Source organism: Rousettus aegyptiacus, unplaced genomic scaffold (assembly GCF_014176215.1).
Source record: "Rousettus aegyptiacus isolate mRouAeg1 unplaced genomic scaffold, mRouAeg1.p scaffold_m13_p_11, whole genome shotgun sequence".
NCBI classification, from domain to species: domain Eukaryota; kingdom Metazoa; phylum Chordata; class Mammalia; order Chiroptera; family Pteropodidae; genus Rousettus; species Rousettus aegyptiacus.
Window position 1 is genome coordinate 95,681,298 of NW_023416286.1, and position 20,914 is coordinate 95,702,211.

Sequence of the window (20,914 nt, forward strand, 5' to 3'; positions counted from 1 at the left end):
GCGGCCTGGGCGTGGCACCTGGGCAGCCGAGGCACATCCGCCTCCGATCGGTGGAGCGCGCTGGGGTCGTCTTCACGTGAGTTCGTTTTCGCTCTGTTCACTAAAACCGTCTCGTGTCACTCACAGGTGCTGTGGTCCTTGGAGCTGGGTCACTGGATTTCCGAGGAACCGTTCGAACTTTCAGACTCCTTCCCTGCGGCCCCTGTAAGTCTGGCATTATTTTCTGATGGAAACGCAGTTTGGTATTCGCAGGAAATTATATTAGCATTGCTATAGAATCAAGTTTTCACTAAATCAAGAGTGATTATGCCCATAACCGAAAAGACCTATTTGTGGAACCTAAAGCCTTTTATCTATTTATTTGTGAGAACACATGTGAGAACATTCTGCAAGAAGTTGTGAGGAATACATTCTCAAAAAATTTTAATTATAGAAGTCTTCAGGATTGAGAAAAATGGTAAATCCTTGAGAAAGTAGTAGTATAGCCTGTGTACAGCTTTAAGAGAGAATGCCGTGAACTCTCAGTGGAGACAGAATTGATAGGTATAGAGACTGCGGCCTGCCGGCACGATGGCGCGGGCTGTGTTCCCGTGCCGTCCGAAACTCGGCGTCGACTTCGCTCACCTTTAGGTGTTCCAAACGCTAATGCCCAAGTCCCAGGTTCTAATTGTTTTGAAGATTAAATAACAAGTTAGTAGGTAATTTCACATTTACTTGGAAGCAGAAGCTGGCTTTCAGTTCCAGAAATATTTACTGGTTTGTGATGGTCTACTCTTTCAAAAGGTTAATACCTGAAAGATAAATGGCGATTTTTATCTGCGACCGGTCTTCGTGTGTTTGTGGATTGTTTTGAGTATGTCATGGGACTATTATATGACAGGAAGTTGAACTCTGCCCCGAAGCACTTTGATTCTCTAGGTCGTTAGGTTGTTTTGTTTTCATGTTTAAGATTACTGTTTTGAATTTCTGTCAACTTTATAAATGTTTTCTTAAGGAGAGAAAAAATTCCTCTCAGCAAGACTCTCTGTTTGAAATTCCATGTAAGGAACTGAGGCATAAAGTGAAAACACGACTCCCCCCTTTTCTCTGTCATAAGAGAGTGTATATAACCCTGTGCGACGTAGTACGGTTTATCTTTGAAATTCATTTAACCCATGTGCCATGTGGTCTTCGAGATATCCTAGAAACTTGTGTTTCCTTCGATACGGCTGTTGAATTTATAAACCCTTCTTACACGTAACAAGATGGGGGAGCTTCTTCGCTCAGCTAACGTGCTTGTCGCGAAGGCACCACTTGGTGGAGAAGGCCGACTTCCTGGCCCTTCCAGTGTCCGTGAACTGACCCCAAACGCATAGCAGTGTTAACTGTTCTGAAACTAAGCTGTGGGTGGGGGTGGGGTGGGCACGGAGGGGTAAAATAAATAAGAAAAAGGGAACGAAGAAAAATATTGTGGTGGAACAGTAGAGGATGAAGGCGGGCATGAGGTAAGTGCCGGTCGCAAGCTTGGCTCTAAGCTTTTCCTAGCAACCAACTCGGAAGTCAACACACGAGAAATCGCTTCTAAATCGCAAAGCCTTACACAAATGTTTATTAGTGTCGATTGTACTATGAAAGCTTCAGAACTAAAACTGTAGGAATTTAAGGTTTTGCAGTCCTGGGCTTAAATTCACGTTCTCAAGGAAGAAGAATTCTCTGCACCCGCGCTATATGAAGATGAAATAAACATCAGATTTTGTTTTTGTGCTTCAGAACACTTTTTTTTTTTTAAGTTTTCTGGTAGACATTTAAGAGGCATCTTAGCAATGCGAACGGTTTTTTCCCTTCACCGACTTCGGGGGTGAGTCGAGCTTGAGTGGCAGAGCGTCGCACGCGCTCTCGCTGGGAGGCTTTCCTCAGCCGCCACCTGCACCTGTGACCTTGGGCGCATCTCAGCAGGGAGGGAGAGGGGCTCCTGCCAGCACAGTGCATGGCAGGGGGCGGAGTCCCCCCGGCACGAAGTTAACGTCTTCGCCACTAAAGATCGGGTTTTGTTTGTCACGAGGCACAATCGGTTGTTGTGGAATCAAATCACAACAAATCGTAAATATTATCATAGAAACTAATGTAGTCATCTCACCTAATAAGTTATATTTAATTACTAGAAATACCTTCATATTTAATAACCAGGCAGAAAAAAAGAAAAACATAGTACACTCTTTACATAAACTGAAAGAACAGATCCTGGACATTTTCACCATATAAACTCGAACTCTACATTTGAGCATTAACTTAAAACTAAGCTGGCAACACATAGGTAAATATGCCGTTTTCAGAATGAAAACTTCAAGCACCTAGAGGAGGAGCAAAAATGCATTAACTATGTTTTTCCTTCTCCAAATTTTAAACTGCTAGTAACCACTTCTCCGAAAATCCCTGACTATATAACATATTTGTACGGCTTAGAGAATGTTTTCTCCCTTTCGGTTAAGATGGCGATGCTGAGTGCGGGACATACGGACATTTACAGGCTCTATAAACAGTGCGTAGCAGAATGCAGTCCCAGGGTTATCTCCAGTCCCCGGCCTCAGTGTTCTGGTTTCCAGTTATTTACTGATGAACTCGCACATAGCATTCTTGGCTGTGACCACAGCGTCTGTAAATTGTCAGTCTCATTCGCAGGCTTAAATTCATGTTCGCGGAGTCGCTCTGCCAGGTCACGGTGGGGAAGGTTCTGGCTGCGCTTTGGTCCGTCGCGGGAGGCAGGTGTGCGTGGTGATGTCCTTGGGGCCCTCCCTGGGGACGCCTGAGGGTAGGCTCGCCGGTGGCTGTGTCTCGGGGCTCTGGGACACCGGCTGCGTTGGCAGCCCTTCAGAAGTCTGCCGGCCGGATCATCATGGCTGTGGCCTTGAGCGAGTAGCCGGACCCCTTCCAGTAGTACCACTTGATGCCGTTGAACTTGTTTGTGCTCTGCTTCTGTGGGTAGTACATCCCGTTGAGGTTGGACGGACCGCAGGCGTCGAACCACCAGCCTGTGAACACAAGACACAGAAGCGGTTAGGGGCCAGGCGGCCCCCGTCTCACCATGAGGCGGGCCACCAACCAGCCCGCTGGCCGCCTGCACGCTCTAAGCAGGCGCCCTCCCGAGCAGGGCCCGTGCTGGCCCGCGTTCTGCCCAGCTTCCTCCCAGGTTCTGGCTAGTGCGACGTGGAAGGCCAGGCGTCCATGGCGGTGACGAGGCCCTCCCCTCAGTCCCAATTCGGGGGTCTGGCTGCGGGGGGGTGGGGAGGGGGGAACTGTCAGAACCGGAGCTCTCGGTGGCCGCTCCCGTCCAGCCGGGATTCCTTCCCCATTCTGGCAGTGCGGGGTGCGGAACCCGCCAAAGAAATGCTGTTTGTTTAAAATACAGCCCCCAATTTGAAGTGCCCAGTGGAGCCAGATGAAAAGGGAATCTTGAAGCCTCAGACCCAGAACGGATATCCAAGCTATGGCGGTGCCGTCACCAAGGCGCAGGCGGGGGACAGAGGGAGGGGCACGGCCTCGTCCCACCGGGTGGCGGGGCCCGGGGCGCTGGGGCCTGCGCCCAAGCAGGAGCCCGCCCGACGCCTGGGTCTGCAGTAGGGGCGTGGCTGCCACCCGCGTGGAGTGAGCTGAATAAATCTGAAGACGTCGTGTGGGGAAGGACATGCACAGTGCACTGCCGTCTGCGGGAAACCGTGCAGCACAGGAGGCAGCAGGGTGACGGTCGCCCCTCGTTCGTGAGAAACGAACAGTGGGAACGAACCGCACTCGTGGTCAGCGCGGCCAGGTGCGGGGGAGCGGCCCCAGCTGTCTTTGGACATTACATTTCTTCAGAAAATACTCTGATGCTACATTTATACGATGCTGTGTTACGTTATTTATCCAGTGCACTGCGGTCAGCAGTTATTTCATCCACGTGCCTGACTTTTTTCCTCATGGTCACAGCTCCATCACCTGGGTTGATTCAGATGAATGTCAATTTGCTAGGACATTTGTGTGTTGTAATCAGAATCCTTCAGAACGTTCAGGAACGGTACAGATTGGTAGATCTGTCCTTTCTGGAGCCTGTCCTGACTGAGCAGTGGAACTTACTGTCCCGCAGGCATCTGGCTGCCCACGAGGCCGCTTCTCCGTGGCCAGACCCTGTGCGGAAGGCCAAGCCCGCCAGGCGGGACGGGTCCGCCTCTCCCGGGGCGGCAGCTCTCCCCAGCCTCGCGAGCGCACAGCCGGGCTCGGCACGGGAATGGCAGGCAGGAAAGAAGCGCCGAGCACGTCCGGTGCCCCCCCCCCCCGCCTCTTCCCCTTTCTGTTTGCTTTAGAAAGGATTACGATGGCAGGACGGGGGCCACGGGAAGCTTTTACACGTCGATATGATGGCTTTCCCGTTGACATAATTATTAAAATGATTATGGCTGATAGCGAAGACCTGTGTTGTAAACTTACATTTTTACGTATAAATATATTATCTAAGGAACCAAAGGACTGACGTTTGTAACACAGCCTAATTCTCTCAGTGTTAATTTAAGGACATGAAAGTTTCTGAATCTCAAGTTACTCTCATAAATAAATCCTCTGACTGCAAACAGTTCTTAACTGAGGTGCAAACGCGCTAAGCTGGGTCTTGCCCGCGGCTGTGCAGCTCCTTGAGTTGACACCGTGCGGCCCGGCCCGGCCTGGCCGGCACCGAGGGCGCCCCGGGCCCGTGCGGGGTGCCCGCCCAGCTCTCCCGCTCGGCTCCCCCGCCCCGGGCCCGTGCGGGGTGCCCGCCCGGCTCTCCCGCCCGCGGCCCACGTGCCCTCGCATGGCCCGTGCCGCCGGCAGAGCTCCGGCTTCTGTTCTAGGTCTCGGTGATTTTAAGAACTAACTCGGCAGCGTCCGTCGGATGTGTTCTCGTCCCAGGTACCGTTAAGTGGGTCCAGCTGTGTCAGGTTTAAGCTTTAGGGACCGGAAGGCGCGCCCCAGCAGCTGGTCCCCACGCCGCAGAGGCAGTCCGCCACTCTGAGGGGCGGTGGCAGCGGCGTGGCTCGTGGGCACGTTTCCTTTTTTAAAAAAATCAGCCTGACATGAAAGGCAAAAAACAAGAAGACCCTGAAAGTAAAGGCCTTAATTTAAAGTGGACGGTCATTCATTTTAATTTGCGCACCAGGGAGGCAGGCTAGTTAACTAGTCTCTGCGTCTTTACACGTATTTGATATAAGTGGACTCCTTAAAAAAGGTGACAAAGTTCCCTGCCGAGCAATAAATCATTAATTGGAAACACTTCTGTAGTAAGGGATCTCTGTTGCTGTTTGGTTGACATTGGGACATTTGGCCTTGTCTGACATCTGACAATGAGCACACATTCGAGGGCTTGCGGACGGTCACATGCCCCCTTCCTGCCAGGGGCGGGCCCCGGAGAGGCACAGCTGGCCTGCCGACAGTTCCAGCTCAGCATCGCGTTCCTGCCCAGAACCCCGCAGCCTGAAAAAGCGAGCAACAAAGCTCAGTCTGCCGAGCAAGCACGTCTGTTTGCAAAGCATGGAGACTGTCACCCGGCGCGGGCGGAAGCCCAAAGAGCCAGCCTGCCCCTCTATCAGCGTCCCCCTCGCCAACATAAACAGGAAGAGAGCGTCGTCCCACCTCCTGTGAGCATCTGCGAGCACTTGCAAATGCATTTGTCGTTGTCTGCATCCTTTGTGCTAAAATCATTTCCTGGTTGGCTTATGCTGCTTATTTTGCCGGCCGTCCCTGTAAGTCCTTTAAGGTGAATCCTGTAAACATGCAAAGGGGGGAGAAAAAGAGTGTTAATTGTCTCGGCCGATTGATTTGCCATAGTGGAAAATTTTTCACAATGAAGAATTCCATTCTACAGAAAGCGCACTGGTGTGTATGCTCTGGACAAAACAGCTCTACGCTGGTATAAACAGGAACCAACTTATCATCAGACCCCGGGCAGAGAGGAAGGTTTCCACGAGACCTTCGGCGCAGATCACTCACACGAGCTTCAGCGGGGACTTCGGGGCCTATGATTTATTTTCCTGCCGTTTTCAGATAAACAGACACGGGGAAATGGCATGGGGGCGCCTCTCCCCAGGTCGGCAGGCACCGTCCCCATGGGAACGAGCATCTTGAGATGCCGAGCGTCCTTTCTGTGGGGGGCGAGAGGCCAGCAGGCTCGCCGCAAGGAACGGTCGCTGGACTCGGAGTAGAAGTCTACGGAACTGGGTAGAAAATAATCCTTGTGGCCGCTTTGCCTGGCCTCTGTGCCACCCGGTAACGAACCCGCTAGACACCGAGGAAGGAGTCAGCGCACTGCTGAGTTAGACACTGGGAGCGGCCCCCACGTGTGGACGGCTGGCTGGCACCCACGACTTGTGCCAACAAAGGGGAGGTGGAGGCATGTGGGGGTCCCGCTGGCAGGCAGGCCAGCCCAATGCAGGTGGGAGCAGGGCTTCATGGAACGGTGTGTGGCCGGGCAGAACGTGGCACAGCATGTTGGTGCCTGGACATCGAGACGCCCCACCCTGGGGACCCTGCAGAACAGACCCCCGCAGGGTCGGAGGGAGAATGCTGCTGCCCTTTGTAACACCTGCTCACAGTTGCAGGCCCTCCCTTGGGAAGAATGCAGCCCCCGAGAAGTCACGTTGGGGCCGAGGGTGGGGAGGAGAGGAGCGGGTTCCCAGGGGACCGACTGCCAGGCACCCTGACGGGCGTGGGACTCAGGCCCGCACCAGCCCGAGAGGCAGGCGCTACCCCCATTTTCACATGTAAATGGTGGAGGTGCAGACAGAGGGGCTCGGCCGCGGTCACACCCTGCACCTAGTTGAGCCGAGGTCCGCCGGGATGCACCTTGGCCGCACAGTCAGGGTGCCAGCCTGGCCCACAGCGTCCCACGGCGACAGTGGCGGGTCCCTGAGGAAGTGGGTGCAAGCGCTGGCCACGGAGCATGTGAGATGCGGTTCCATGAAGCACCAGTCCTAAGTCACTTCCATGCTGATGATTTAGACTCCAAACGGGTTTTAACGTTGCAGCTCTGGAAATTTCGTCGTGAGGCATGGAGTGAACGTCTGCATTTCCATGTCGTCCTCCTGTTTGGAGATGACCCCGCCCCCACCCCGGCCCTGGGAGCCGCTGGGAAGCCGCTGGAGCACCAGACGCAGGGGCTTCTTCCCGGGCTCCTCCGGGCGGGCTCAGGTGGCTCCGCGGCAGGGGCTTCTTCCCGGGCTCCTCCGGGCGGGCTCAGGTGGCTCCGTGGCAGGGGCTTCTTCCCGGGCTCCTCCGGGCGGGCTCAGGTGGCTCCGCGGCGCGGCGCTCTCCCTCCTGTCCTTCCCCTGTCCCGTCAAGCATCTCAGTCCCCAGCGGCTCATTAGATTTCCCCGCGGGCAAGCGGAACATCGTGTGCTTTTCGATCCTTCTATTGTATTTCAAGTTGCTTTCTCTTACAATTCGGGTATTCTTGAAATTGCCGTACTTTGGTATCAGCTGAGTGAAGGCAGAGGCGATGACGATGTTATGAAATCTCAGTGTTCGCACAGAACTGCCCGGACGTTTGTGAGAGTGACCGATTGTTAAGGTTTAAGGTACAAATAGTTCTTAGTTTTAGTAGAAAGAACCACGTTCTCCTGATGTACGTGTCCACTCCTTGCAACATGTATTCTCCAGGTTTCCAACATTTGGGGAACATTTCTTTAGGAAAAAACAGCTCAGCTGCTACATACGGTTGATGTTCTGAAACATTTGTAGTTATTCCAAATCTTAGTCACATAATAGCTCTCTTATCACACTGATATGTTTTATTAGGATGATAATTTTTTTCAGTGTGATATCTGTCTTATACTGCCAAGTAAATTAAACTGAGCTTTAAACGAATGTGTACTTTTTTAAAACGGCACATCCAAAAATGATTACATTTCGAAATAAATATCTGCTAAGAACCATCTCAGTTTAAAATATTTTTATAATGTCAGCATACAAGGGTAATGACCCATTTTGTAAAATCTTCTTATGTAAACAGTCTAATCCTTAATTTTTGTGTTTCTTTTTTCCTTTTTTTCTAAAATTCCTCTGTTGTAGATTCATAACTGTTGCCAGTTGGAAAAATATTTAGCTTGGAGGTAAAACAATGACCGGCCACTTGTGTCTGAAACTTCATTGAAGTTTTTACCCCTCTGGGGCCGTCTTGGAGTTGCAGCGAGGCCCGGACACCTACGTTCCCCTCACCTGCCTCGCAGCATCCCCAGGAGAGCCCTGCTCTGTCTGTGATGAGGACTTAGGGACTATCTCTGACTTGTTAGAAGCCCTGTTAGTGTTTACGCTGTTTTCAAAACATGCTTCTGAGTTGCGATCCACTGTTTGTTTACGAAGCAGGACGCACTGGACAGCATCCAGTTTCCAGGCACTTGCCCAGGCCAGCCGGCCGCCAGCCCATTTCTCTGTGCTGTCCATCACGACCCTCCCCAAGGAGCCAGCTCAGGGACCTTGAGATTGCATTTAGATCCCCAACTATAACTATTCCGGTCTTGGGATTTCTGTTGAGCAGAGGGTCCGAGTTGGGCGCTCGTGAGGTCGGGATGGGGCCGTAGGCCAATGGCGTCTTTGTCTGTGACGTCCGTCTGGCGCCTCATCTGTGTTTCTGACGTCCGGGTGGGCCTTGCGCAGCGCGCGCCCCTGGTCTGTGCTCGCCGCCGGTCTGCGCTCCGTAGACCCTGCCAGACACGTGGGCGCCCGAGCCGCGCGCTGTGCCCTGCGCGGCCCGGTCCCGGGGCGCCGGCCGGCACGGCGACTCCCACCTCCGTCCTCCCGTCGCTCGGGCACTTCGGGTCCCTCTCTGGATGCCAGGGCTCACGGGCGCCTCTGTGCGTGCCTGACGCGCGCACGTGCCTCTGTACGTGCCGCACGCTCACGGGTGCTTCTGTGCGTGCCTCATGCGCGCGCGCGCCTCTGTGCGTGCCTGACGTGCGCACGTGCCTCTGTGTGTGCCTCTATGTGACGCGCGCGCGCCTCTGTGCGTGCCTGACGCGTGCACGTGCCTCTGTACGTGCCTGACGCGCGCACGTGCCTCTGTGCGTGCCTCTGTGACGCGCGCGCCTCTGTGCATGCCTGTCGCGCGCACGTGCCTCTGTACGTGCCGCACGCGCACAGGCGCCTCTGTACGTGCCTCTGTGACGCGCGCGCCTCTGTGCGTACCTGACGTGCGCGCGCGCCTCTGTACGTGCCTCACGCGCGCGCGTGCCTCTGTACGTGCCTCACACGCGGGCGCCTCTGTACGTGCCTCACGCGCGCACGTGCCTCTGTACGTGATGCACGCACACGGATGCCTCTGCATGTGCCTGACGCACGCGCGCCTCTGTGCGTGCCTGACGTTGCTGGGCCGCCGGGGTCCTGGGCTTCCGGTCCCTTGGCTGCTGCCTCGTGGCGTCTGGGAGCCAGGAAGTCATTCCGGGCCAGCGTCGCCCACGCTTTCCTCGGAGCGGCCACCACTGGCGCTGCCGGAGGGGCGGGGGGTGGACGGGATGGACGGGGCGCATGCTAAGGAAGCGGGGAGCCAGCTGTTTCCACAGCAGGGAGCAGAGGCGTCGACTGACCAGTTACCCACCCCCCGCCCCCAATCCTGCCACTTCGAAACCCGGCAGCGCACCCTGACTTTGGGAAGAAACATAACCGAATGCGTCTAAACGGCAAACAGAGATTTGGCCTTTAAACTCCGTGGGAGGAAGCGGCGTACCCGCCTGTGCCGGCGCAGCCTGGCGTCGCAGGGACGCCGCACCCGCGCGTTGCGCACGCGGCCGTCGGATGCCCCTTCCCTGCCGGGCGGGGTCCGGCTGCGCCGCGAGGGCACCGAGCAAACGCAGCAGACAGAACACTGTCCTCGTGAAGCGTCCCTTGTGTTGATAAAACCAAAGTCAGAACTTTAAAACGAGAGAAACTTGCCTAAAGGCAGCGAAGAACCCAAGACTTGAGCAGGACGCGTTTCCCGTTCCAGGCAGTGTGCGAGCGGTGAGCACGGCGGGGTTCGCGCGCTGTGGGATAGTCGCCCGTACCGTGCCGCGCCCGCTCTCGGGCGCGCGGGGCCCTTACCTGTAGTTGAGGTCTTCGCCGGAGAGGGAGAAGTGCTCGTACAGCGAGTGCGCCTCGTTCCCGGCCCAGTCCGTGAGCCGGATCCTAAGCATGTAGCGTTTCCGACTGGTCACTTGGGAGACAAACTCATTTCCCAGCCAGTACTCGCCGGAAGGGTTCCCGAAGCCCTGCAGGCCAAGTCGTAAAGTTCAGTTACCGCACTTATTTATTTTTTCCTTTCGCGTATTTGAAATCAATAATCCTCATCAATTTAGAACGGAATGACTATCAAAAATTCAGCAGAAATTCCTTCCCGCACTGTGAAAGTGGGGGTCTTCCTTATGGGAAAGAAGAGCTTTAAAGGTCAGGTTTAGGAAGGAAGCTGCAGCTGGGAGAAAGTCCATGTCAGAATATTGGAACGACGCGGGAACCTGCGGGCAGAAACGGCGGTGCGGCCAGCCAGGCGCACGGGGCGCACGGGGCGCGCGGGCAGCCGGCCGCCTCGGCCGCCCCCGCCGCCGTGGGGCCAGCGCAGCGCGTGGACAGGGCCGCTGCGTGGCGGACAGACTGAAACAGCCGTGGAAAAGAGCCCCCTGGCTAAAGGAGGAAAAGTCCTAAGTCACTGGTTAGTGCGGGATTCTAAGGGAAGGTTCTGCAGATCTTGAAAGATACTTTTCACAAGGAAAATTACTTCCAGGTGGTCGAATGAATATTCCTACCACTTTATATTCTTTCCAAGTCTTCTGGAAATCGACACTGCCATCTCCACGCCGCTGGATGACCGTCCAGCCGCCTCCGGCCGTGTCCATGTCGCAGTAGGCCTGCCGGAGAGACGCGCACGGTCACCGCGGCTCGGCCCCGGGGGCAGCGCGGCGAGGGCGGGGCGCCCCCGGGCCCTTCGCGGCAGAGCTCCACTGTCTTCCAAAAACAGATGGTTTCGGGTCGACGGAAAGCCGTGAACGTGCACGGGTGAAAACCGAACGGGCACGCCACGCGGCGCCGGAGGACGCTGCGCCTTGCTCGCGGCCCGCATCTGTCCTCGGCGCAGCCCCGCCCCCTCGCGAGCCACAGACGCCGCTCCTGGGGGTCCAGCGGGAAGGACACGTCTGGGCCGACCGGCCGCAGGCCCCCCTCCCACCCCACAGCGCCCATCGGCTCGTGACCACATCCCTGCTCACGTGTGGCCGCCACCCGTCCCTGTCGACCCCGCGGGCAGCTATGCGAGAGGGGCGCTCGCGAGGGGCGCTCAGGCGACCCTGCCTGCGGGGCCCCAGCCCGCTCTCCCGGCTCACCCCGCAGCACGCGGGCCCGGGGCCCACGCACCCCGCCTTCCTTCCCTCCCAGCCCCGTCTGCTTTCGAGCTGGCTTCAAGCTTTGGGTTTAAGCTTTGTTCGGGAACACGGAATTCTTTCTTGGACTAAGAGCATGCATGCTCAATTTCCACTCTGCTGGAGTTTTATTATGAAATTAAAACCCCCTGAAAATAAGATTACATAAATAGTTTTAAATAATGAGATTATAGTAGAACGAAAACGTTTTCCAGGAAGTTCAGATGAATTTCCCTACAGCGTAGAAGGCAGTAACTATGAACGTCAAGGTTCAGAACCAATTAGAAATGGTCTTCCTTTGTTTTTTTCCATGGACTTTTTTGGGAGTAACAGAGAACATTTTGGCAGAGTAAGTTTAACTTCGAACCGCTCCGCACTTGTGAGTTAAAACCCTGGAGAACAAGGGCTAAGAGGCCAGAGGATGGGCTGCTCCTCCATTTAGGGTGCTCGTGGGCGGAACCCCGCCTGGAGGCGGGCCCCCTCCTGCTCCCCCCAGGGCTTCCCTACGGGCAGCCTGGCTGTGCCCCCCCACCCGCCCCTGAGGGTCCTCGCGTTTGGGGACACAAGGTCCATTAAAGAACATTACATTCGTTCATAAACTACATCCCCCCTTTAAAATTAGTCGGACATGTAAAGTCGATCCGCTTAAGGTGACCCCGCATCCCCCCCACCCCCACCCCCCACCCCCCCCCACCCCCCCCCACCCCCCGCCGCCGCCCCGCCCCCCGCCCCCCCCACGGCGTCGTTAGCTCGCGCTGTCCCCGCCGCTCTCTGCCTAGCACCAGGCGGTCGCGTCCCGTGTGTTACCTAACCTCGCACCCACTCCACCGCGTATGTCGTTCCGCATTCTTGAAATAGGAGAGATTTAGTGAAGTTGGATTAATTTGACCTATCGTTCAGCTGCTAAGTGGGATATAGGATGTGGGTGAGCTCTCTCTAATCCCTGACTCTGCAATGTTTTCCTGCCACACTCTGCTGCCAAGAACAGAGAAACTCGGAGGCCAGAAGTCCCTCAACACGGCTCCAAATTGAAATCAGTTCACAAATAACACTCTTCTCATTTGCCTGTGGTCCACGAAGTGGTCGGCATGGCTCACGTCCATCATGTCTTTTTAAAAGCCCATTTGGTAAACTCGCTGAGTAAGCGGCCCTGGTCTGGGAAGCCGTGTTTGTGCGAGAGCCTAGTTCCCCCGGATCCGGAGTGCCACCCCCGCGGGTGGGAGGAAATGACATGGTCCCCAGTGAGCCTGTCCTCGCTCCAAGGACATGCGATGCTTTGACGTCGAAGTCACCGTTGGGGACACAAGGTCCATTAAAGAACATTACATTCGTTCATAAACTACATCCCCCCTTTAAAATTAGTCGGACATGTAAAGTCGATCCGCTTAAGGCTGAGGCCCACTGCTGGTGCGTTAGTGGCCCGATGCGTCGCAGTCCCTAACCCCACGAGGACCAACGATGAGGTTATTAGAGCGTTTTCTTGGTATTACTTTGTCCAGATTTTAAAAAGAGGGGGAGAGAGGGAGAGTTTTTGAAAACCGAAATAGTACGGTTAAAGCAGCACGAATGGATTTGATTTTTATGGAAAGTACTATCTTGAATAATGCATTTGTCTTAAGTGCATAATCAAGCTGTATGCTACTGTTTCCAAGCCCACATCTTTAAACCCTTCATGCTTGTATTTTTAGTTTCTTCATTACCATGCTGAAGGTCATACCGAGTCAAGGAGGTCATACTTTTAGGAGTGCCTATAATTTCCATTTTGATACAGTATCAGGCGCCTTTTCTACAAGTGTTTATATTCGCTGTGTAGCTGCTTTTACAGTTAGATGGAAACACATTTATAGACATTTGCTACAGTCATACGATATTTAGATAAGGGTCCTCTTACTATCCTGCCTTAATCAAACGTCTAGGAGCAGCCACATTGCGGTATTCTCTGGGGAGGTGGTTTTTTCCTGGTCTCATCGGCAGCTCGGTTTTCCCGGGGGTCCCTGACGCCCTCGCAGCAAGGCTACAAGGTCAGACCTCTCCCGAGTGGCGGGGTGCTCCTGGCCTTTCGCACTGCGCTGGCATCCACTGGTGGCCCGAGGCACGGGGGCTGGAGCTGCCGGTGCGCTGGGGTCGCTGTGGGCTCAGTGGACGTCTGACAAAGCCGTGAAATGTTCATTCTCGTCGACCTCTGCCACCAGGAGCATGTGTTTCTGCTGTGTGACGGGTGGGAAATGTGGTGACACCCTTCGCACCAGAGTCCCGTGGTGTAGGTGTGAGCAGAGCTAGCGCTTTGCAGGGGACGGAAGACCACTGTCACTTGCAATAACAACGGAAAGACAAAGTGTGGTTATTTGAACCGTGGTGCTGGAAGGCGCTTTCTTTAAAATTAAGAAATGAGCCTCACAGTTCAAGCAAGGCAGCCGACGGTGTGTGACTGAGCCCAGGGCGAGGAGCGCGGGACAGGTGGGCGGGCCAGCGTCCCCACGTTGGCGGCAGGTGGCCAGGGCCACCTGTGCCCTGCACGGAGCTGGGACCTGCGGCCCGGGCGGGGGTGTGGCGCTTGGGGCCCCCGGCCGGAGTGGGCTGCCGGCCACGCCAGGAGCGAAGTGGGGGGTCGCGGACGCCTCACCTTGGTCTCCTGCGTGGAGTTGGGGAAGGTCAGCGTGTAGACGCCGCTGGTGGCCAGGCCCGACTTGAACGCTTCGGCGCAGTCTCGGAAAACGATCTGCTCGCCCTTGGCCGCGAGGGAGTGCTTAGCTGCTTGAAGAAAAGAAGGAGAGCTTTGAGGCGGGGCCCGGAGAGGGAGCCGCGGCTGTTGCGAGGCGCAGCCCTTCGGCGAGCCCGCCGCGTTGGGAGTCTCGCCGTGAGGAGAGCGGGCCGCCGGCGTTTCGCCCTGCACGGGAAGTTGCGCTCTCCGCCGATACTAACCCTCGGAGACAGTTCCCGGGAAGCCCGCACTTCCTTTTGTTTATCACCAACTACACGTAACGCAGGCACTGCTCAGCCAGCTCGAATGAACTTTCGCTTAAACAATTTTCCATCTCGAATCAGACAGAGTTATTGCAGAAAGGTAAAAAAATGAAGACCGTGCCCGCAAGCGGCGTCTCCGCGCACGGGCCACCTCGCGTGGCCCGGCAGCCACCAGCCTGCGCTTGCCCCTTTCTCCCACACGTCCGAGGCCAGGCCTTTGCACGCCTCTTCAGACTACTGGTGAAGGTGTGCGGCGTGCCCTGGGTTTGGGCGACCGTCCCGTAGTGGTTTGTGTTAAAGTGGAACCTAGCGTTTATTGAAGTTCTTTGTCCAAGTCTAAAAATTGTAGGACTAAGATTCCTTTCAAATTTTAATGTTAGACTTCCCAATCCTTTTTTGCCACATTTAAAAAAAAAAAGGACGTGTGCCTGTGTGTGTGCATGTGTGTGCACTCGTGCATGTACATGTGCACATGTATGTGCGTGCAGGTGTTCGCATGTGTGCATGTGTGAGCGCATGCATGTGCTTGCATATGTGTGTGTGCCCATATGTGTGCATGTGCGCGTGTACTCGCATGTGTGTGTGTGTGCACAAGCGTGCGCATATGTGTGCGCACGCGCACGTGCGTGCTCGTGCAGGTGTTTGCCGGGGTTTCGTCCGGGAGACCCCCCCACGCGTGGGTCCCGAGGCCGGGTGCTGTGGGCGTCACGGGGGGACGGAAGCCCGTCTGCCGTTCTCTGCTCTTTGCTCCTGCCAGGGTCTGGGCCATGGGATGTGCTCTACTTGGTCTCATCAAAGCCAACACCTCACACTGTCTTGCTCCCTCCAGACAATGTCAGGTGATTGTCTTTCCTTTTTTATGAAGCTGAAAAGAACGTGCTTTGTCTGAGGTATAGGAGTGAGGCTCCGGCTGGAAGGCACCTAGTGCAAACGGGCAGCCCGGCGAGAGCTGCCGCTTAGCGTCGCGGCCGTGCTGCTGGGTCTGTCTGCCCCGTTTCAGCGTTTCTGTCAAAGAAACGCTGAACTCAAGAAAAGAGTGAACATGTGTCTTATGGAATAACAAATACCTCAGCATGATCCCTCTATAAAGTGTATCTGGGTCAAAGACGACAAGCCGGGAGGACATTTTGAGATAAACCGTAGTAAGAACTAGACCCAATCTGTTTAAGAAAAGCCTTAACTAGAAATGCCACAGTGACCGCATGTCACGCCTCTTGCGCCCGAGGACACAGCCCTTCCCCCTTCCAGTTCAGGGAAGTGGGAAGCTGGAGCAAACGGTGAAGAGGGCGAAATGCATTTGCGGGCGTGGCGGGGAAGGGAGCCGGGCTTTCCCGAGCGCCAGTTTTACGCCCTTTAAAGTATTATTTCATCTTTGCAAAATTCTTTGGGTCCAGGAACTGTTTTCCCACTTAAGAAGTTAACTTGCCCGGCCTCATCTATCTAAACGATGGAATTAACTCAAAGTAAGTAGGCTCTTTGATGCCCATGAATCAAAAGTATGCTACGGGGTCTTTTGCCTCAGAATAATTAATCAGTATGAGTATCCCCCTCCCCCACTTTCTCCTCTTTTTTAATCAGTTCTATCTTGAGACCCTGTAAAGCTTTCATATCAAATAACGTAAGAGGAATAGTGCCTCCTTCCGAAAGAGAGTCCCACGGACTCAGGACGATTAGCCCTGAACCTCAGACGGCGTGCGCAGCGCACTCACGGCCGGACGCGGACAGCGTGGTCAGCAGGCTGTGGACGGTCTCCATCAGGTCCCGCTGCTGCTTCTGGAGGGCCGAGCTGTTCACGGTGGCGGTCGCCAGCTGCTTCTCCAGCTCCTCGATGATGGAGCTCTGCTTGGAGACCAGCACCTGCAGCTGGTCTTTCTCCTCTTTTATGGACTGGAGCTGGACGATGTGCTTGTCTTCCATGTCTAGGACTTTCTTTTCTAGGAAACTTGTAGAGGGAAGTCGTTCGTTAGCGAAGGGAGCTCCGAGCACCGTCAAGGCCAAGGGCTTGACGAACATCTAACCTCTCCCTTCACCCTTATGCAATTGCTTATGGTTTTGTTTTGTTTTTTTAATTTCTGCTTCTCTAAGGCACTCCGTTAAGAGGAGTTATAAAGTAAAAGCTGTTGCCACAGCCCTGAAGAAACTCTCAGGCGTGCTGAGATGACTAGCTAGGTAGCTGTGATGTAGATATGAGCAGAAAATACCCCGGCGAGAATGTGAAGTCCTGAGTAGAGGTTTGCAGAGCACGGCTTCACTAGAGAGGGTCGGGCACCGTAAGAAGGCATCCTCAGCCCTGGGAGCATGCACGGGCGAGTGGCCGGACCCCGGCCGGGCACCTCACCTCACAGGACGACCTGTGTTACCTGGGCAGCCTGTCCACTCGCGGATCTTAGGTGCATACCTGAGTGAAATCTACCTATAGAAATAAATCTCTATCTAAAATGAAGGCATCCTGTGAGATGAAATCTGAGGCCCCTTCTAGTTCAGATCATCTCAGCCTGTCATGCTTTTGGGGCAGTAGAACTTTCTGAATCGTTCACCCTGCAAACAGCGTTACTTAGCCAAGGAACTGACTACCCATGAAAGGTCTAACCTTTAAGCATTAACAATCAGTATTGATAATTATTATTAGGAATTCAGTTACAGGTCTTAAATTTATCCTAGCCCCTTGGTCACTATTAGTCAGTATAGGACAGTTAAGTATACTGTCAGTGTACCAAGTCAGTAAACAATCGGTCACTGTAACTGCCATTTGCATTAGACTTCCATCAGTTTTACCATATCCATTTTCAACTGTCATTAATATTTTTCTTGATATCAGCTAACTTTAACTTGTAAATCATTTTAATGTAAAAACCAAGATGACTTACCATAAGCAGACGGTAACCTAAAAATAAATGCATAAAGCTTTTCTGTTTCATACCTAAAATTATTTCTAGTGCCCATCAGGCATTTTGCTTTAAAAACTCTCCGACAATACTCGACTTAAACAACCAACGTAAAACATACGGACGTTTTTAAATCCCTAATCCATACTGCTTTCAAACGATGCTGCTAAAGTTTGTTACCCAACTGCTTTTTGTTGTCTTTAATATTTATTTATGAGGAGGCATCAGAGAAAGATGTGAAACTGTGAATGAGTGTGTGAACACTCAGGGAGAGAGATTTTAAAAAAAACTTATTTCTCCCGAAACTTTACGAGTATAGCTGTAGAGGGCAGTCACGCCCTGATCTAACAGATTTAGTCTTCGGATTAAATACACGTATTGCAGAGGTAAGCCTGGCTTCAGGACTTCCCAGATCACACCAGCTCAGAGAGTGGCACCCCCGGTGGGCACAGCACCGAGCACTGCCATTAACGCCGCAAGGGGCCTCAGGGGCCACTTCTGGAGCGATGTGTAGACCGGGAGCCCTGACCGGCTTCTGAGATCAGGTGAGTGTGTTGCAGTCAGCACTTCTTTAATGAGAGGAAACTAAATACAGTTGAGCCTTGAACAACATGGGTTGGAACTGCAGGTCCTGCACCCCAACCTCTCCCCCATGGTGTTGAAGGGTCAAACGTAAATGGGAACAAACAGCTACGAACGAGGCGTGCATTCGCAGCAAGAATGCGGCACGTGAAAACCTGGTTCATCAAATCGTGCACCATGCTCACATATTTTCATAATGATGTTCTTGCAAGTGAAATCTTAATTTTGTCAACGCTTGAGGCACCTGAAAACCCTGCCCAATTTACCGAAAGATGAAACATCATCCGCACAATTTTCTTATCCTTATTTATTTACTGTTATTGATTAAAAAAAAAAAAACCTTATTGTCATTTTGATTCATATTTGTGAAAAAAGGGAATGTGATTTCTGCAGCTGCTATAATGATGATTCTTCCTGCAGGCTATGGGTTTGTGACATGTGGGTTTTACAATAAGGCAGCTGTTAAAAGTTGCCCCTCTCAGCGTCCGTGCTGTGGCAGGTCATTCAGAAACAGCTCTGAGCCAGACATCTGCAGTCCAGGGTCAGGAGCGCTACTGTTCAAAGTCACATAAGACTTTACTTGATTAGTCATGTTCGACAGGTGCTTTTATGGAGAAAGTGAGATGTTTAAATTTTATGTCCTATAAAACTGGATTTGAATGATTCGAAAAGTATATATTATTGGTCATCATAGATTAAATTGGGGGAAAATGTGTAGCATTTAAGTGAAAAAAATGCGAAGGATTATATAAGCAAGAATAATCAGGAAATACAGTAAGCTTCAGCGTGGGACCACTATTTTGTACATTATAAAGCTTTAACATACAAAAAACTTTCACCAAATCATGGATGGTCAAAAAATATAGTGAACATTGATTTTATTTCAAAGTAGTTCAGGCCGACTCTGTGACAGGTTTGATTCTAGGGAGTGAAACTATTAAGCAACATGTCTGAACTCAGGAGTAAGATTCACACTTTTTTAGGCAAAAGACAATATGATTGGACAAATATTTATAAAGATGATTATCTGGGTGACATAAACGGCTGACTTAACTGAGACTTTTAGCATCATAGCATACTAAATTAGAAACCTAAAGGGAGGACAGTATTCAACACTACAGCGTGCTCAACAAACTAGACATATCCTAGGTTTCTCACAGGCGCTATTGGCAAGGTCCCCAACATGACGGCAGCATGTCAAAGAGAGCACTATTAAATAAGGCCCCTTTGACAAAATGACATTAGAGAGATTGTCACATTTTAGCAATTGGTCTCAATATTCACATTACTTTGCAAAAGAGGAAAATCGAAATATTAAAAATACTTAGATTCGAAATCCATTTGCTTTTTCAAATCATAAGTTAATAGACTTAAAATTGGTACCCAAAAAACAGAAAGAATTATTTCAGCTTAGTTCTTGATTAGCACAAAATAATGATAATAAGACAATAAGTTTGTCATTTTTGCTTGGGTAAAAAATAATTTAATGGAAATTATTTTGTTGTGAAATAGAGTATATTGTCGTTTGACCTCCCTATGTCATTTATGTGTCTTGATTAGAAATGAGGAAATAGACCCCAGGTATGTGAATACAATCCCTGTCCATCGCCTATAATTTTTGTGTTCGTATTGGCTTTCTTGGGATTTTTCTACATTTCATGTAACTATTATTACAATCATGTTTAATATTAACTTTTGTTTTTACTTAACCATGCGTTTTAGGCATAGATACTTCATTACAAGACAATGCAAGTGTAGTTTTCCTGCCGCAGACCACTTTGCCTTAGAAAACACTAAGTTCCCAGAGAAAAGAAACTTGGCGAAGTGAGTGTTAAAACGCCTAGGCCAAGGACTGTGGCGGTATTTCTTCACAGACGAACTTGCTTAGCACTGAGACAGGCGTGGGGGATCACGGGAAGAGAACCTCTGGGGGCACCGAGAGTGAACGCAAACCGAGGGCCGCGCCAGCAGCTGCGTGCCGTGGCAGACTTTCCCCCCGACCCTCTCCCCACCTTCCCCACAAAGACCCGGGTCCCTGTGCGACACACAGTGAGAAACCTGTCACCTTGGAAGCCAGGCTCATGATTAACAGTCACGCGAAAGCGGCTTTCACGCAGAAAGTGTGCGATACTGGCTGACGATTTCTTCTTTGCCCTTTTTATTACCTGTTCTTATCTTGCAATTTGTTTATTTCACTGGTCTGATCCAAAATCTGTTTTTCCAATTTGTTTGTAGAAAGGGAATGTTCCAGAAGCTGAAGTTCAAGTCTTGTTGTCTGATTCAATACCTAAATGTAACAAAATAAAATTCCTATTTATCATTTTTAAAATTAGATGTAACTTCCTTTTAATTAAGTTATCTAAATTATAGGAAAACATAACTAAAGTATTATTTATTTACTCAAGTATCTTATTTTGGCGTATTTTCCATTATCAGAAAAGTCTTGACTTCCTGGATCATATCAGACTGTGTTTAAATGTTTTTTTTCACCATGTCTTTATTTTGGAAAGTGTTTAATAGTTCTGGACAATGGTATTTGTGTCCAGTATAATGATGTTATTTTTCTTGTTTTGCCATATTTTGCCATATCCTTTCATACAGTAAGACAAGTGGGAGTATAAAATGGTCACACTCAACATATCAGAGATTGTTGATAAATGAAGAAAGGTTTCACCTCTGCTCAAAACAAAATTCTATTCTCATTTACTTGTTTGTCAGCAGACATGGTTACAAGTCACATGTCTCCATTCTAAACAGAGCTCGTTGTAGCCTAGCTTTTCCTAGTTTGTATTCACCTTAGCCTTTTTTTTCTTTCCCATTCCTCTTATTTAAAAAATCGTATCAACCAGTTAGGAAACAGTGACATGTCAGTGCTGTGTGGGAGCTTGGTTTCGCGTTGAGGGCCACGTGCCCACGGTGTTCCAGCAACCCTAAGGAAGAATCCTTTCGCTTTGGCTGCCTCTTAGCTGGACGCGTCCGTTACTCACATCCTCCGTGCCACGGTTATCCAGGATGTGACGTCACGTGTACGTGTGAGGCGGAACTGTTGCCGGGAGTGAGGGTCTTTGAAAGGAGCATTGTTTGCCCGGGGGGTGTGTCATTCGTTAGAGGCCTGGCCGAGGC

At 51.9% G+C, this 20,914-nt stretch overlaps 2 protein-coding genes across 15 annotated transcripts in view; one reads left to right on the top strand and one right to left on the bottom strand.

The window, feature by feature from the left end:
* The window catches only part of MCPH1 (microcephalin 1), a 156,862-nt gene that overhangs the window by 69,467 nt on the left and 66,481 nt on the right, over positions 1 to 20,914 (top strand). For all 13 annotated transcript variants that reach the window (XM_036228987.1, XM_036228996.1, XM_036228985.1 and 10 more), the window contains one exon: positions 127 to 204. In XM_036228987.1, coding sequence (XP_036084880.1) covers positions 127 to 204 — 78 coding nt within the window. The remainder of the gene's footprint in view (positions 1 to 126; positions 205 to 20,914) is intronic.
* ANGPT2 (angiopoietin 2) overlaps positions 1,736 to 20,914 on the bottom strand; it is a 45,698-nt gene continuing 26,519 nt past the window's right edge. Inside the window, exons 3-9 of one of the 2 annotated variants that reach the window (XM_016133374.2) lie at positions 19,957 to 20,078; positions 16,034 to 16,266; positions 13,984 to 14,111; positions 10,752 to 10,853; positions 10,054 to 10,220; positions 5,617 to 5,747; positions 1,736 to 3,008 (exon numbers count right to left, since the gene is read on the bottom strand). In XM_016133374.2, the coding sequence (XP_015988860.1) occupies positions 2,848 to 3,008; positions 5,617 to 5,747; positions 10,054 to 10,220; positions 10,752 to 10,853; positions 13,984 to 14,111; positions 16,034 to 16,266; positions 19,957 to 20,078 (1,044 nt within the window). In that variant the 3' untranslated portion in view covers positions 1,736 to 2,847. Of the gene's footprint in view, positions 3,009 to 5,616; positions 5,748 to 10,053; positions 10,221 to 10,751; positions 10,854 to 13,983; positions 14,115 to 16,033; positions 16,267 to 19,956; positions 20,079 to 20,914 lie in introns of both variants that reach the window. The other variant, XM_016133372.2, reaches the window with a different exon arrangement.